This window comes from Danio aesculapii, chromosome 7, assembly GCF_903798145.1.
Source record: "Danio aesculapii chromosome 7, fDanAes4.1, whole genome shotgun sequence".
Classification (NCBI taxonomy): domain Eukaryota; kingdom Metazoa; phylum Chordata; class Actinopteri; order Cypriniformes; family Danionidae; genus Danio; species Danio aesculapii.
Window position 1 is genome coordinate 59,394,810 of NC_079441.1, and position 15,599 is coordinate 59,410,408.

General features: G+C 34.7%; 1 protein-coding gene across 1 annotated transcript in view; it reads left to right on the forward strand.

Moving 5' to 3' along the window:
• stim2b (stromal interaction molecule 2b) overlaps positions 1-15,599 on the forward strand; it is a 103,175-nt gene that overhangs the window by 73,697 nt on the left and 13,879 nt on the right. Inside the window, exons 3-6 of the mRNA XM_056462281.1 lie at positions 1,690-1,801; positions 6,168-6,279; positions 10,974-11,089; positions 12,791-12,968. Of these exons, the coding sequence (XP_056318256.1) occupies positions 1,690-1,801; positions 6,168-6,279; positions 10,974-11,089; positions 12,791-12,968 (518 nt within the window). The remainder of the gene's footprint in view (positions 1-1,689; positions 1,802-6,167; positions 6,280-10,973; positions 11,090-12,790; positions 12,969-15,599) is intronic.

Here is a 15,599-nt window from a genome sequence, read left to right on the forward strand (position 1 = left end):
TAAATTCACGCCAAATATTGCAAAAATAAATTATAACCTACAAAACTAAATTTTTCCTTTTTTTTGTTTGCTTCTCTTGATTTTTCCTATTTTTAAATTTGTATTTAATATTTATTATAACATATAAATTCGGGTGCACTACTTGTTGGACCCTTATCGTAAGTTATTTTGTTAGATAAGCTCAAGATTTGGCTTTAGTACTGACTAAACTAATGTACAGTTGAAGTCAGAATTATTAGCCCCCCTGAATTATTAGCCCCCTTGAATTATTAACCCGCCGTTTAACGGAGAGCAGATTTCTAAAACACATTTCTAAACATAATAAATAACTCATCTCTAAAACCTGATTTGTTTTTATCTTTGCCATGATGGCAGTAAATAATATTTTACTAGATATTTTTCAAGACACTTCTATACAGCTTAAAGTGACATTTAAATGCTTAACTAGGTTCTTAACGTTAACTAGGCAGGTTAGGGTAATTAGGCAAGTTATTGTATAATGATGGTTTGTTCTATCGAAAAAAAATAAATAGCTTAAAGGGGCTAATAATTTTGACCTTAAAATGGTGTTTAAAAAACTAAAAGCTGCTTTTATTCCAGTCGAAATAAAACAAATAAGACTTTCTCCAGAAGAAAAAATTTATCAGACATACTGTGAAAATGTCCTGAATCTGTTAAGCATCATTTGGGAAATATTTAAAAAAGCAAAAAAATTCAAAGGAGGGCTAATAGTTCTGACTTGTATATGTACAAATTTTAATATTGTATAGCTTCCTATTAAAAATATCAATTTAAAAGATAGATTTTTGAGGAGTGTACTTAAATATGCTGAGCACTGTATTCTGTTATATAAAATAATAATAACTGCGCATCCTGAAGTTAAAGGAGTTGTAGGGTTTGTCTACACAAACACACGTCAGTTTTTCAAGATCATAAGTAAAAAAATAATTTTTCCTTATTTTTAAAAAAGGCTTCTAGTATATATGTGTGTGGTTTCTGAGGACGTGACGTGTGTTTTGGGAAGGATTGTTTCTGGTCATGGCAGGTGCTTCTGGGATCCAGAAGTGTTTCAAGAAGAGGCCCAAGAATTTCTCCTTCTTACAGCCACTGGAAGATGGTGTCCTCTTTCAGGACACAGCAGATTCCTGAGTGTGTGTGTGTGAGAGAGTGTTGCTAAATAAACCTACAGGATTTTAACGATGTCTTGTCCCGCATTTGTTGGTATGAGCCTGTGAGCATATCAGCATAATACATAAACAGAGTAGAACGTTTTAGGCATGTATGTGCACTGAGCAAACACACATGCGAAACCACAGAGCGATAAAGAGTTGACACAGACATGGCCATAGAGAGCTTCACACTTATCTAGAGCGCTTGTCACATTCTAACAGCTTTATTGCACAATAAATTCTCCTCTAGTCATGCAATCTTCAACCTACTTTTTTAAAACTGTATTGCACGTGTTGTTGACTCATTATCATTAATCACTTTGCTTTGCTTATAAGCATCTGCTGAAATAATAATGACACATAAAGCTAAAGATCTGATAGTATTTTTTGCATGAAAAATATTTGCATAATTTTGAAAGATATATTTGAAAGCATCAGATGATCTATTAGAGTCACTTGTACCATGAAGCCAGTCATTTTCCTGTGGTCTGAGCATTAATGTTATGCTGTTCTTCTGCAGTTTATCATAGAGGACATGAAGCAGCACCAGACCAATAAACACAGTAATCTCCACCGAGAGGACCAGCACATCACGGTGGAGGAGTTGTGGAGGGGCTGGAAAATATCAGAAGGTAAAGATTAAATGTGTCCATCAGTAGAGATGCTGCGGTTTATACCACAACAGATGGATTTTAGATGGAAGGACAGATTCATTATTAACATGCAAATAATAGAAAGGTGGAATTATTTAAACTTACTGAACAGGATGTGTCCAAAGCAAGTATACACACGTTCTTTAAGTCTTTAATTAAATTGATTAAAGGAATAGTTTATACAAAATTACACAAAATAAAACTTGAGGTTGGGATTTGAATAAATGTTTAAGTAAGTTAATGTTTTCACTTCCTTTTGAATTTTAGCAGTAAGAAGCTACTAAACAGATTATTCAACTGAAGCTTGACTACAAAATTAAGTTGCAAATCAAATACAAATCGCAATATCTGTTAAAAAAAAATTGCAATTAGATATTTTCCCCAAATCGCACAACCCTAGTTTTATGTTCAATCCACTTATGTTAGTTACGTTAACTTAATCGATTTGTGTTGTGACAATATGAATGAATTGTGCAGCCCTGCATTTTTTACAGTGTAGTGATGTCACAAATCCAGGAAGAATAAGAATGAGCTTTATTTGTCAAGTGTGCACAAAAATAAGCAATTTGTTGTTTTTAGTTATTGCCTCATGAGGGCAGAAAAGACATTGAAATAAGTGTGAGAATAAAAAAAAAAAAAAAAATATATATATATATATATATATATATATATATATATATATATATATATATATATATATATATATATATATATATATATATATATATTGGTTGTTTTACACCTTAAAAAGCTGGGTTGGGTTTAGGGTTGGTGTAGGTGTAGACATTAATAAAACAACAGGTTACCGTGAGGTTGGGTTTAGGGTTGGTGCAGGTGTAGGCATTAATAAAACAACAGGTTACCGTGAGGTTGGGTTTAGGGTTGGTGCAGGTGTAGACATTAATAAACAACAGGTTACCGTGAGGTTGGGTTTAGGGTTGGTGCAGGTAGGCATTAACAACAGGTTACCGTGAGGTTGGCGCGTGATGGTTGGGTTTAGGGTTAGTGCAGGTGTAGGCATTAATAAAACAACAGGTTACCGTGAGGTTGGGTTTAGGGTTGGTGCAGGTGTAGACATTAATAAAACAACAGGTTACCGTGAGGTTGGGTTTAGGGTTGGTGCAGGTGTAGGCATTAATAAAACAACAGGTTACCGTGAGGTTGGGTTTAGGGTTGAGATACAGTGCATCCAGAAAGTATTAGCGCTTCACTTTTTCCACATTTTTTTATGTTACAGCCTTATTCCAAAAAGGATTAAATTAATTTATTTCCTATTAACATCTATACTGTGGGTATAGACGTTAATAAACACAATAGGTTACTTTGAGGTTGAGTTTGGGATTGGGGTAGATGTTAGTAAAACTCAAAAGAAAGAGAAAAAAAGGGAAAATACATTCATATAACAATTTGATCATTCATTCAAATGTAAAATTTATTTGACTGATACAAGTCATTGAATGGTTTCCCAGTGCTGGGTTGCGGCTGGAAGGGCATCTGCTGTGTAAAACATATGCTGGATAAGTTGGCGGTTCATTCCACTGTGGTGACCCCTGATGAAAAAAAGGGACTAAGCCGAAGGAAAATGAATGAATGAAAGAATGTCATTAAATGGACTCGACTTACACACACAGGCCTAAAGAAGGATTGCATGTTTCCCATTGAGCTTTTCATATAAAGTGATGGCAACTTACAGCCTCACACTCTGTTGAGGCTCTGAGATGAAATCTGAGAACACGCTGGCTTGCTCTGTTGTGTAGATATTACACAGCAAATACACACTGTTGTTTGGGTCTGAATTCATTTCAGCTTGAGTGCGAAATATGATGGTAGAGTCCCTGAAATATGAGCAGCAATGGATTCGTTCACAAAAGCAATTAATTTAATTGTGGTGAAGAGCCACATGTACAGCACTTGTTTGAGTACACGGTTTTCATATGATGACAAGCTGAGAGAACACACTGAACTCTGACATCTGAAAATGTAAGGTGTGTGAAACCTTTTTTTTATTTTGTATGTAATAATTATAATAAAATAAAATAAATAATTTACTTTAGATCTGGCAAGTGAAGCAAATACAAATGTTAAAATTGTGACCTCAGTGCGAACCAGCAGGCTTATTCCATGACAAAGATTGTACGCATCTCTTACTGTGTTATTATAGAATCGTTTGAACTGATTAAATGCACTAGCAAAAAGAACCCCATATGCCCTTCTGATTGGCTGTGATTTTTGATTGATTTGCCGTATCACGTCTGGCGTGAACAGACTGATTGCTTATTTCTAGAATATTATCACATCGTTTCTTGTGAGGACATGCTGTTTGTAAAATATCATCTCCTGTCATTTGTTCAATATCAATGCTGTAACAGGATAGGACAAAACATGGAAAAGATACCTTTAATAAAGTGTGACAGTATCATATGTGATGTGTGTGTATATATAGTACATACAGTCGTCAACATTTAATGTGGATCAAAAACATTTTTCAAAATTGTCCTAAGAATGGGCATTGTTCAATAGTTGAACAACTATGATGAAAGGTGATGATCCACATCAAATATCGACTATCATATATGTATAGACCTTTTCAATATGGTCATGTTATTGGCCCATGAACATTTCCTGCTTGTTATGAAACTAATTCCTAACTGTAACAAGAGGCATTTCAATCATATCTTCACATTAAAACAGCTCTCATAACATTATTTATCAATATGTGGACCTTTTTGGATTCTAAGAAGAAATTAAAAATCTGAAACAGGAAATACATTAGGACGATTGTTATTGTTTACATTCCTCAAATTGGTCTATAGCAAGCTAAAACCAATTTAATATTAGTTTTACATTATTTTAATGTCATATCTTTAATATATAAGCACAACAGCAGCCTGCGCTTACATTTATTAGATGTCATTGAAATACAGCTTTTCAGTCATTGAAAGTCAAGGAATTTGATATTAGGGTTAAACTGGGGAACCCTGCTGATATTACTGTACCAGTGGAGAAAAATGGTAATGAAACATTTTGTTTACATTGTTAAATTTTCTAATTTGCTTTATGCAATAGTAAAACATGGCCATTCACTGGCCAGAAGTTGTATTGATGCTTTTTATTCTCTGAAATAACATGAAACGGCGCAGTGGGTAGCATGATCGCCTCACAGCAAGAAGGTCGCTGGTTCAAGCCTTGGCTGGGTCAGTTGGCATTTCTGTGTGGAGTTTGCATGTTCTTCCCGTGTTGGCGTGGGTTTCCTTCGGGTGCTCTGGTTTCCCTCACAGTCCAAAGACATGCGGTATAGGGGAATTGTGTAAGCTAAATTGTCCGTAGTGTATGAGTGTGAATGCAAGAGTGTGTATGGATGTTTCCCAATGATGGGTTGCGGCTGGAAGGGCATCCGCTGCATAAAACATATGCTGAAAAAGTTGGTCGTTCATTCCGCTGTGGAAATTGAATGAATGTATTGAATATCACATGCTATCACATATTTAATATATTCTTCAATATCAAACAGCCCTACAGTAGTTCACACTGTCATGAGAAAAACATATTCTGTATGAGTCACTTGTGGGCAAAAAAAAAAAATAAATAAAAAAAAATAAATGAAGGGCGACACGTCGGCACAGTGGGTAGAAAAAAAAGAAAAATATATATTTAAAATAAAATAAAGGGTGACAGTGGTGCAGTAGAAATAAAATAAAATAAATATATTTAAAAATAAATAAAATAAAATAAAGGTTGACACAGTGGTGCAGTGGAAATAAAATAAAATAAATATATTTAAAATAAATAAAATAAAATAAAATAAAGGGTAACACAGAGGCGCAGTGTGTAGAAATAAAATAAAACAAAAGAAAAGAAATATATTTAAAATAAAATAAAATAAAATAAAAATAATAAAATAAACATCTCGGATTTAGGTGAGGTAGACAATGTCAACAGCACTAGAGCTGCATGAACTAACATGAGTTAGTGTGAAATCAGATGATCGTGTTATGTTGAGCTTTAACAGAAGATCATTTGACATCTGTACAAAGAGTCAGAATTGATTTCACAATTTATTTTTTGTGACCTGAATCTATAATCATTTTGCTCATTCTTAATGATTTTTTTATTATTGTATAATGTTTTGGCTAGATTTCATATTTTAGTGTGGCTTCAAATATTTGAGAAATAATGTTCTGTATTGTGTGATTTATTCTGCTAATCTACATACATGGAGCAAAGGCAAAATATAAGAATACTGAGCTCATGAATCATCTGTCACTTTTGTGTATTAAGGGATTACGTATTTATAGTTAAAGCGTGCCCAATGTGTCTTAACACTTTCTCTCTTTTTCCTGGTCAGTGCACAACTGGACGCTAGAGGATGTAGTGGAGTGGCTGAAAGAGTCTGTGGAGCTTCCTCAGTATGAAAGAAACTTCAGAGAGTTTAAAGTAGACGGCAACACGCTACCTCGGTAAATGCACACACATCTAGCACTTTTCCATTGACTTAAAGGGCACATAGGTTACCCCTTTTTTCATATTTAATATATAATATATTTAATAAGTCTTTTGTGTCCCTAGAATGTATCTGTAAAGTTTCAGCTCAAAACACCCGTAAGATTATTTATTATAGCTGTTTGAAGTGTCTATATTATAGCTGGAAAAAAGGTTTTGCTGTTTTTTTGTACTGGCCCTTTAAGGCTAGTCCTCCCCGCCCACCGTTCCCATGTGCCTGTCAGCAATCGCCACCCTCGGCTGCCTCAGAAAGCAGATCTCACGTAACGTGTGTGAGAAATACTACAGTAAGAACTTTAACAATCAGTATTTGATGCATTTTTTGTGGATTTGCAACAATGAGTCACACACAATGTCATTACAAAGTTCACGCACACACACAGCAAGGACACAAACACATAGCACACACACATACACACACACACACACACAAACGTAGCGCAGACACACACACACACACACACACACACACACACACACACACACACACACACACACACGCACACACACAGCTCAGACACACACACACACACACACACACACAGAGAGAGAGAGAGAGAGAGAAAGAGAGAGACAGCCCGTTAAGCTTTGCACTCGTTTTGCACGCATATGTGACATGATACTGTTAATATCCACTGCTGTATGGATATCTCTTATATTAATGTACAAAATAAACCTGATTTAACGTCCACTAACCGCGATAGAAGCCTCTTCCTTTATAATTGTTCTGACAAGCGGCTGTGCTGATTAAGTGAATCTGAAGTGAATCGCTGTAATTCATTCCACACATGCTCTGTTTTAAAACATTTTAAACTTGTGAAACTCACTCTTGATCACATTTGATGATGATTAATGATCCTAGCGAACTGAACAAGCCTTTTTATTGCCGGCTGCTTTGCGCTCGTCCTGTCTTGATTATATGATTATACACGTGACTACCGGACATGTTAATGCGTGCAGCTGTCAATCAATATTGGTGGGCGGGGGGACCGCACTCCTACGTAAAGTTGCGGTCGATCTGAAAACAGCTCCAATTGGTCCACCGTTTTTGTGTTGTTAAATTTGAAAAAAAAGGACTGGGTTTGTTTATATCACCCCAATATGACAGTTTATACACTATACTTACACACATTTTTGTCCAAACAGCTTGAAAAGTAGATTTTTCACCATAGGTGCCCTTTAATGGATAATTCACCCAAAAATGAAGATTCTGTCATTATTTACCCAACCTTCAATTGTTTAAAGTCTTTATGAATTTCATTCTTGAGTTAAACCAAAGAAGATATTTTGAGAAATGCTTGTTGCTTTGGCCTACTGACTTTCATAGTGATTTGTTTTCTTACTATGAAAGTCCCAGCAACCATCATTCTTCAAAATATCTTGTGTTCAACGGAAGAAAGAAACTCATGAAGGTGTAAAGATGGTGAGTAAATGAAGAGGTAATTTTATTTTGTTTTTTACTCCTTAACCTTCTAACAGCTTTATGTGACATTTATTATGAAGTGTGTTAAAACCTACAAGGGTATTGAAACTAAAATGGAAAGTATTTCTTGATAGTTTTATGGCAGCACTTTATTAAGTCCTGTTTTACAGGTAGAACTTACTTATCAGTCATCACATAATAACTAGGTACTGTCCCTAAGTGTACTGTTCTGGTAGCACTTTAATTTACAAATTCTGTTTCACTTTTACATATTATGTACTTAACATTAACATCACATAAACTGGGTATTAACAATATACAATACTTGAAACTCTCAGAATCTAACATTTACCCTAGTTGTTACCTTATTTAACTCACTAATGTAAATAAACCATAAGTACACATTACAATGCACAAGTTCTACCAATTTAATCTATATAAAGAGATAGTTCAGACCAAAATGAAAAATATATCATTTAGTCACCTCCCGCTTGTGTTGAACACAAAAGAAGATATTTTGAAGAATGTTTGAAACTTGAAACTTCATACGGTCATGGAAAACCTGGAAAAGTCATGGAATTTTGACATGGCATTTTCCAGGCCTGGAAACGTTTTGGAAAAAACAGAAAAACCCACAAAGTTTTGGAAAAGTCTTGGAAATTAGTTTAACAAATATCTGTATAGTTGAATTAGGGCTGCGCAATATTGGAAAAATCTGACATTACCATATTTTGTATTTCTGTGATATATATTGCAATGTGAATACAATTTCACCAGATCATTTATAGTTTATTTGGATTGATTTGAGGGATTTTGTAGGGGAGTGAATCTTGAATAATATATAACAAAGAAATTACAAGCATAGATAAATAAAAAATATTAAAGATTAAAGTGAATTATAGTTTTCAGGTATTCAATATTCAGGTACAGATATTGACTAATCAACACTGCATAGTCTTCATTGTATAGTATTTCATCTTTATTAAAGTTATTTACTAAAATTATTGTGGCCGGATGTTTTAAAATGTGAAATATTGAAATGTTCACACAGTCACAGGCCTTAAAGGGACAGTTCACCTAAAGATTAAAATGTACTCACTGTTTACTCACACTTCACTTGTTTCAATACTACAGGAGTTATTAAATTATATTATATATTAAAAAATGCATGATAAACTTTTACTCCATTACGATTAAACTCTATATTAAACTATAATCCCAACATTGCATATCCTGCGATGTGACTATTGTGGATGCACACATTGCGATATCGATGCTGAAACCATATATTGCGCAGCCTTAACTTGAATATACGTTAGTTGTCTTTACTTTTTTCTGTTCTTGCTCTCACAAAAACTTGCTCTCACATTGTTAGTGCTGTGTAAGCATTATCAAAATCAATTTTACATAGATATAAAAACAAATTTAAACTAAACAGATTGTTGCGAGTTCTATGATATGCTGTAATAAATTAGTTTTTCTTATTATTTACCATGTATATGTAGACATTGCATGAAACATCATGTCATGAAAATGTACTTGAAAGTTCTGGAAAAGTCGTGGAATTTTAGTAGTAAAAATGTGTATGAAACCTGAAACTATTCACTTGCATAATGGGAAAAAACAAATAAAAGTCAACGATTACAGGTTTCCAGCTTTCTACAAAAACATCTTCTTTTGTGTTCAACAGAACAAAATAAGCTCAAACTACTTTGATACAAGTGAAGGATGAGTAAAGATGACAGAATTAGAATTTGTGGATGATGTACCCCTTTAACACTGTTATTAAATGCTGAAACGTCAACTTATAAGCATAGGTTTTAACAGCAGCACTTCCCCCTAGTGGCGCTGATGTGTCAGTGCACAGACAGTGGGGACGTGCATGAGTGTGAGGGGTAAAGAAAGGTTTAGGGTGTCGAGTTTCCCCTCACAGCCACTTCTCCATGACTCATGAAATGATGTCACAGCATCAGATCACCTTTCACCTGCAGCTATGCTCAGTATGTGTGTGTGGCAGCACATGTGATCCTTCAGTCATCTAGTACGCACTTCTTAAAATTAGTCCTTTGAGCTTGAACTTGCCATTCACACACACACATAGACACACGCACACACTCACAAACATGCAGTCACACAGACTTCCATATATACCAATTCATTTCACGGTTATAGGATAGTGTTGCACATACAGTTGAAGTCAGAAGTATTAAACCCTCTGATTTATTAGCCCCTCTGTTTGTTTATTTTTTCCCCCAAATTTCTGTTTAACGAAGAGAAGTTTTTTCAACACATTTAGAAACATAATAGTTTTAATAACTCATTTTTAACTACTGATTTTTTTTTATCTTTGCCATGATGACAGCAGATATTATTTGACTAGATATTTTTCAAGACACTAGTATTCAGATTAAAGTGACATTTAAAGACTAAACTAGGACACAGTAATTAAGCAAGTCATTGTAAAACAGTGGTTTGTTCAGTAGGCTATCCCAAACAAATTGCTTCATTTTGACCCTAAAATAGTTTTTTTTAATTATTATTAAAACTGTTTTTATCCAAAAAATAAACAAATAAGATGTTCTCTAGAAGAATAAATAATATAGAAAAATTCCGTGCTCTGTTAAACATCATTTGGAAAATATTTGTAAAAGAAAACAAAATTCATTCATTCATTTTCTTTTCGGCTTAGTCCCTTTATTAATCTGGGGTCACCACAGCGGAATAAACCGGCAACTTAACCAGCACATGTTTTTACGCAGCGGATGCCCTTCCAGCTGCAACCCATCTCTGGGAAACATCCATACACACTCATTCACACTCATACTCTACGACAATTTAGCTCACCCAATTCACCTGTACCACATGTCTTTGGACTGTGTGGGAAACCGGAGCACCCAGAGGAAACCCACGTGAATACAGGGAGAACATGCAAACTCCACACAGAAACGCCAACTGACCCAGCTGAGGCTTGAACCAGCGACCTTCTTGCTGCGAGGCAACAGGACTACTTACTGCGCCATTGCGTCGCCAAAACAAAATTCACAGGAGGGCAAATATTTTTGATTTCTACTATATGCCCTGTTGAGATTTACTGGATACCTCTATTGTGGTATCACTTTAAATATCGACATAACTTTTTGTCTTCTGAATCATAAACTAGGAGACATTAGGAGAAACAGGCAGAGTTTGTGACCCATCATGACTTCTTCCCCTTGTTTTCTGTTACAGAATAGCGGCAAATGAACCAGCGTTTATGTCAATGCAGCTAAAGATATTAGACCAACGACATAAACAGAAATTAAATCTGAAAGCACTGGATGCAGTGCTTTTTGGACCTCCACTACGTAAGTATATTCTGCTGCATTAATTCCTTGTGACTTTGCTTCATTGTAACAAATAACTTTTGTCAATATCGACAGAAATAGAAGCTTTTGAGGTAAAAAGCATTGGTATTAAATAGCAAAATGATGACTTATTATCAGTGATAATAATAAGAAATATTACTTGAAGACAAAATAGGTGACACATTATGTAACACAGTAAACTGTATTAATGACTTGTATGTAAATGAAAATCCTGATTTGTCATAACAGAAATACATAATATTTTAGTTAAATTAAAATTGTTTTATAAAAAAAAAACACTATAATATTTTGCAATAAGTTTTTGCTACAGTATTTATGATCACATAAATGTTTTAACTACACAGCAAAATCCTCTGAGTAAAATTTCCTCAGTTCAGAGAGTATTTGATCCCTCTTTATAATAAGGCAAACAGGTTAGTAATAAGTAAAGCTGCTGTTTGTGGAGTTGCTTAATGATCCTCTGCTGAGATTTTGAGAGATTCAAGGTATTATATTTGAGCTGATTTCATCTAAGGTTGTGACTGAAGTCAGTAGTAGTGTTTCTCTTCTGTGTTTCTGCTTAATAACAGCAGGTGTTCATCATCAGTGCTCAATCATCACCTAATTATTCCTTTCTTGTCTTATTAACTTGAGTAACATTAACTCAATTTAGAGAGGGACCAAAATACAATCTAAACTTAGACAATTTTAGCTAACTCAATTCACCTGTACCACATGTTTTGGACTTGTGGGGGAAACCGGAGCAAACCCACACAATCACGGGGAGAATATGCAATCTCCACACAGAAATGCCAACTGACCCAGCCAGGGCTTGAACCAGTGATCTTTCTGCTGTAAAGTGATTTGTGCTTCCCACTGCAACACCTTGCTGCACCATCATCATCTGAAGTTGTTTTGTTAAATTAGATCCAGTTTTGGCTCTGGTCCTGAATATAGTATATAATCAAATGTATATACACAAATACATTATTGTAGCATCCTATAGAAAATCTAAATTTAAAAGAGAGATCTGTAAAGGGAGTACTTATGCTGGGCTCTGTGTTACGGTGTGGTATTGACATGAATGGTAACTTCATTGAGATTGATTACAATATACAGTGCTGAGCATATATAAGTACACCCCATCGCAAATCTATATTTTTAACTCATATTTTTAATAGGAAGCTTTACAATATTATATTTGTGCATATACATTAGATTATTCAGTACTGAAGCCAAATCTGAAGCTTATCTAACAAAATAACTTATGATAACGGTCCAATAACTAGTGCACCCAAATTTATATGTAAATACATAATATAAGTACAAATTTAAAAAAAGAGGAAAAATCAAGAGAAGAAAAAAATTGAAAATTTTATTTAAATTTTGTAGGTTGTAATTTATTTTTACAATATTTAGCTTGAATTTAATTGTATTATCTTTCAAAGTAAGTTTTATGAACTGTAGAGTTACATTTTCAACATTAAAAGTTGACAGAACTGAGGTCAAGTTCCCATAATGCAATTTGAAAGTGTAAACAAGCTAAAGGCAAGCGTTAATTAAAAAATAAATGTGATAAATTCAGTCTCAGATTCAGACTCATCTCTTAATGAATTGGCTAATCTCATTCTCAAAGCAGGTCAAAATGACATACTCACTGAGTCAGCGCTCCAGGTATAAATACTTTATTTTCCTTGCTAGGTCACCACTATCACTGGCTGAAGGACTTTATTTTGATGATTTCCATCATCATCGGTGTGGGAGGCTGCTGGTTTGCATACATACAAAACAAGTCCTCTAAAGTCCACATCTCACAGATGATGAAAGATCTGGAGAGTCTGCAGCATGCTGAAGAGAGCCTGACAGAGCTACAGAGCCGGTAAGAGCAAATCACACACACACTAAGAGACTGTGTCTCTTTCTGGGAGAATAAGTCTTGTTCTATGTTCTGTTGAATAGCAGAATTCTTTTCTTGTTTTGAGAAGGCTCATTAAGCTCTGCTATAAGTACTGTCAAGAGAATGTTTCATCCTAAAAAGAACATTCTGTCATCATTTGCCCGCCCCTCAAATTGTTCCAGATCTGCATGATTTTCTTTCTTCTGCAAAACATAAAAGGAAAATCTTTTTATTATTAAGGATTTTGCAGTTCTCAAAATTCCTTGTGACTTTGCTTCATTGTAACAAATCTAAATCAAATCAAACAAATCAAATCTTTTGTCACTATGGAAAGAAATAGAAACTTTTAAGGTAAAACGCATAGTAGAAGTATAGTAGGTACTACACTGACTTTTGGGGTCAGTAAAATGTCTTGTTTTGGAATGAAATTAATACTTTTATTAAGCAATGACACTTAAATAAAAAATCATCAGATTGTTTAAAAATATTAGAATTTTCTAATCATATAAAAACCCTGAAATACAGATCAGTTTCTATAAATGGTATTAAATAGCAAAATGATGACTTATTATCAGTGATAATTATAAGAAATATTACTTGAAGACAAAATAGGTGACACATTATGTAACACTGTAAACTGTATTAATGACATGTATGTGAATGAAAATCCTGATTTGTCTTAACAGTAGTACATAACATTTTAGTTAAATTAAAAAAAAATTAATTTAACAATTGCCCCTCAAATTGTTCCAGATCTGCATGATTTTATTCTAAAAGAAAAATCTTTTTTTTATTAAGGATTTTACAGTCTGCATCTACAAACAGTTGAAGTCAAAATTATTAGCCCACTTATAATTCTTTTAAATATATTTCCATTCTTTAACAGGTAGAAAACGATTTTCAGCACATTTCAATGTCTAGTTCACTAGTGTATAGCTTAAAGTGCAATTTAAAGGTTCGAGAAAGCCTGGAGTACTTTTAAAAAAATATTTAACAGATTTGTGTGTGTTGAGCATCAGTTAAGACAACATTAGCACCTGTCAGCTGTAATTGTGGGGAAAACTTGATAATTTTGAGCTTTTCTCAGCTAATTTCATCTTCTAGGTTTAAAATAATTTTTGGGGCTGGATCAATATCGGTGACGTAGCGTGAATCTGATGACACGTCGGTTTCTCATTATTATTTATAACAGAGTTTTCTTATGAGAAGACCCTGCTTCTTAATTATTCATGAGAGCATGTGCTTTTTCGAAGGCAAGGCAGACTTGCCAAGCTGTGAGACCCAATGACTGGGTGAGACAGCACACAGTATTTAGCCGTTCATGAAGGGTCGCATGTGTTTGTTTCCATGATCCACAGGGTTTGTTGCATGATTTTCCCTGCGTTTTCCCGGCTGTTTGTGTGTAGTAAGCATTTTTGTTGGGAAAGCTGTACGAGAATTGCAGAATGGTGGACTTTGTCTTTTATCAATTGAGTTCATTACTATTCATTCACATGGTCTATTTCCGTCCTGCTGTGGGTTCGCCTATTATTAAAATCCTCCAGATTACCGGCTAGGCTAATGGTTGAAATGGACATGGCAAGAAACCTGCTGCACTGCTATCCATTGTGTCTGCATTCAGGAGTAGAGAGGTCTTTTATAGTGTTTATATAAACATGATTATCTTTATAATGATATAACAAATTGTGGTTATGTGTATATGAAATTACGAATAACAAATGTAGCAGGTCATTAAATTACTTACTCTTTGTTTCTTTGCATTTTAACTTTGTAAACTATAAAATTACGGGTCTCCTCATGGTTTGTCTCATTTTGTGAGCCAACTGACAGTTGTTCTCTCCCCTATTTTTCCCCTGCTCTGCTGGCCACGCCCACTTCTCCCTCTGCTCGCAGCGCTCCACGCCCATTATGAAGCTTTTTTTTTTTAATTCTGAGGTAGACTTGAACCAAAAAGGGGGGTTTCATGACCATTTAAAGAATTAACTAGGTTAATTAGGTTAGGCAAGTCAGAATAATTACCAACAGATCGACAAAGCCCAACAGCCTAACATCATCTTTGTCTTCCAACCCTTAAATATCATTTGAGGAACATTTGAAAAAGAATTTAGGTTTCACAGGATAAAAATTTAGACTTCAAATGTACCTATGTACATATTGTCTAGTCATCTCAACTTACACATTTAACGGCGCTGTATGTAAGTTTCTGACACTTCTAAAGCATCAAATACCATAACATATCTGCGGATATTCAAGAAACATTCAAAGTGAACATGTAGGCTTATTTGAAAAACAATGCTAATGTCAGTTATTTTTCTTTGAAAATGTGTGACAGAATGTCTGTCTTTGTTTTGGTTTTCTCATGAGATGTTAAACCGAGGCCTTGACCCTCTGTGGTCATTAATAATCCTATGGCACTTCTGGTAAAGAATAGGGGTGTAACCCCAGTGTCCTGGCCAAATTCCCTCCATTGGCTCTTACCCATCATGACTTCCCAATCATCCCCATCCACTGAATTGGCTCTATCGCTGTCTCTCCACTCTACCAATAGCTGGTTGTGTGGTGAATGCACTGGTGTGTTGTCTTGTGGCTGCTGTCACACCATCCAAGTGGATG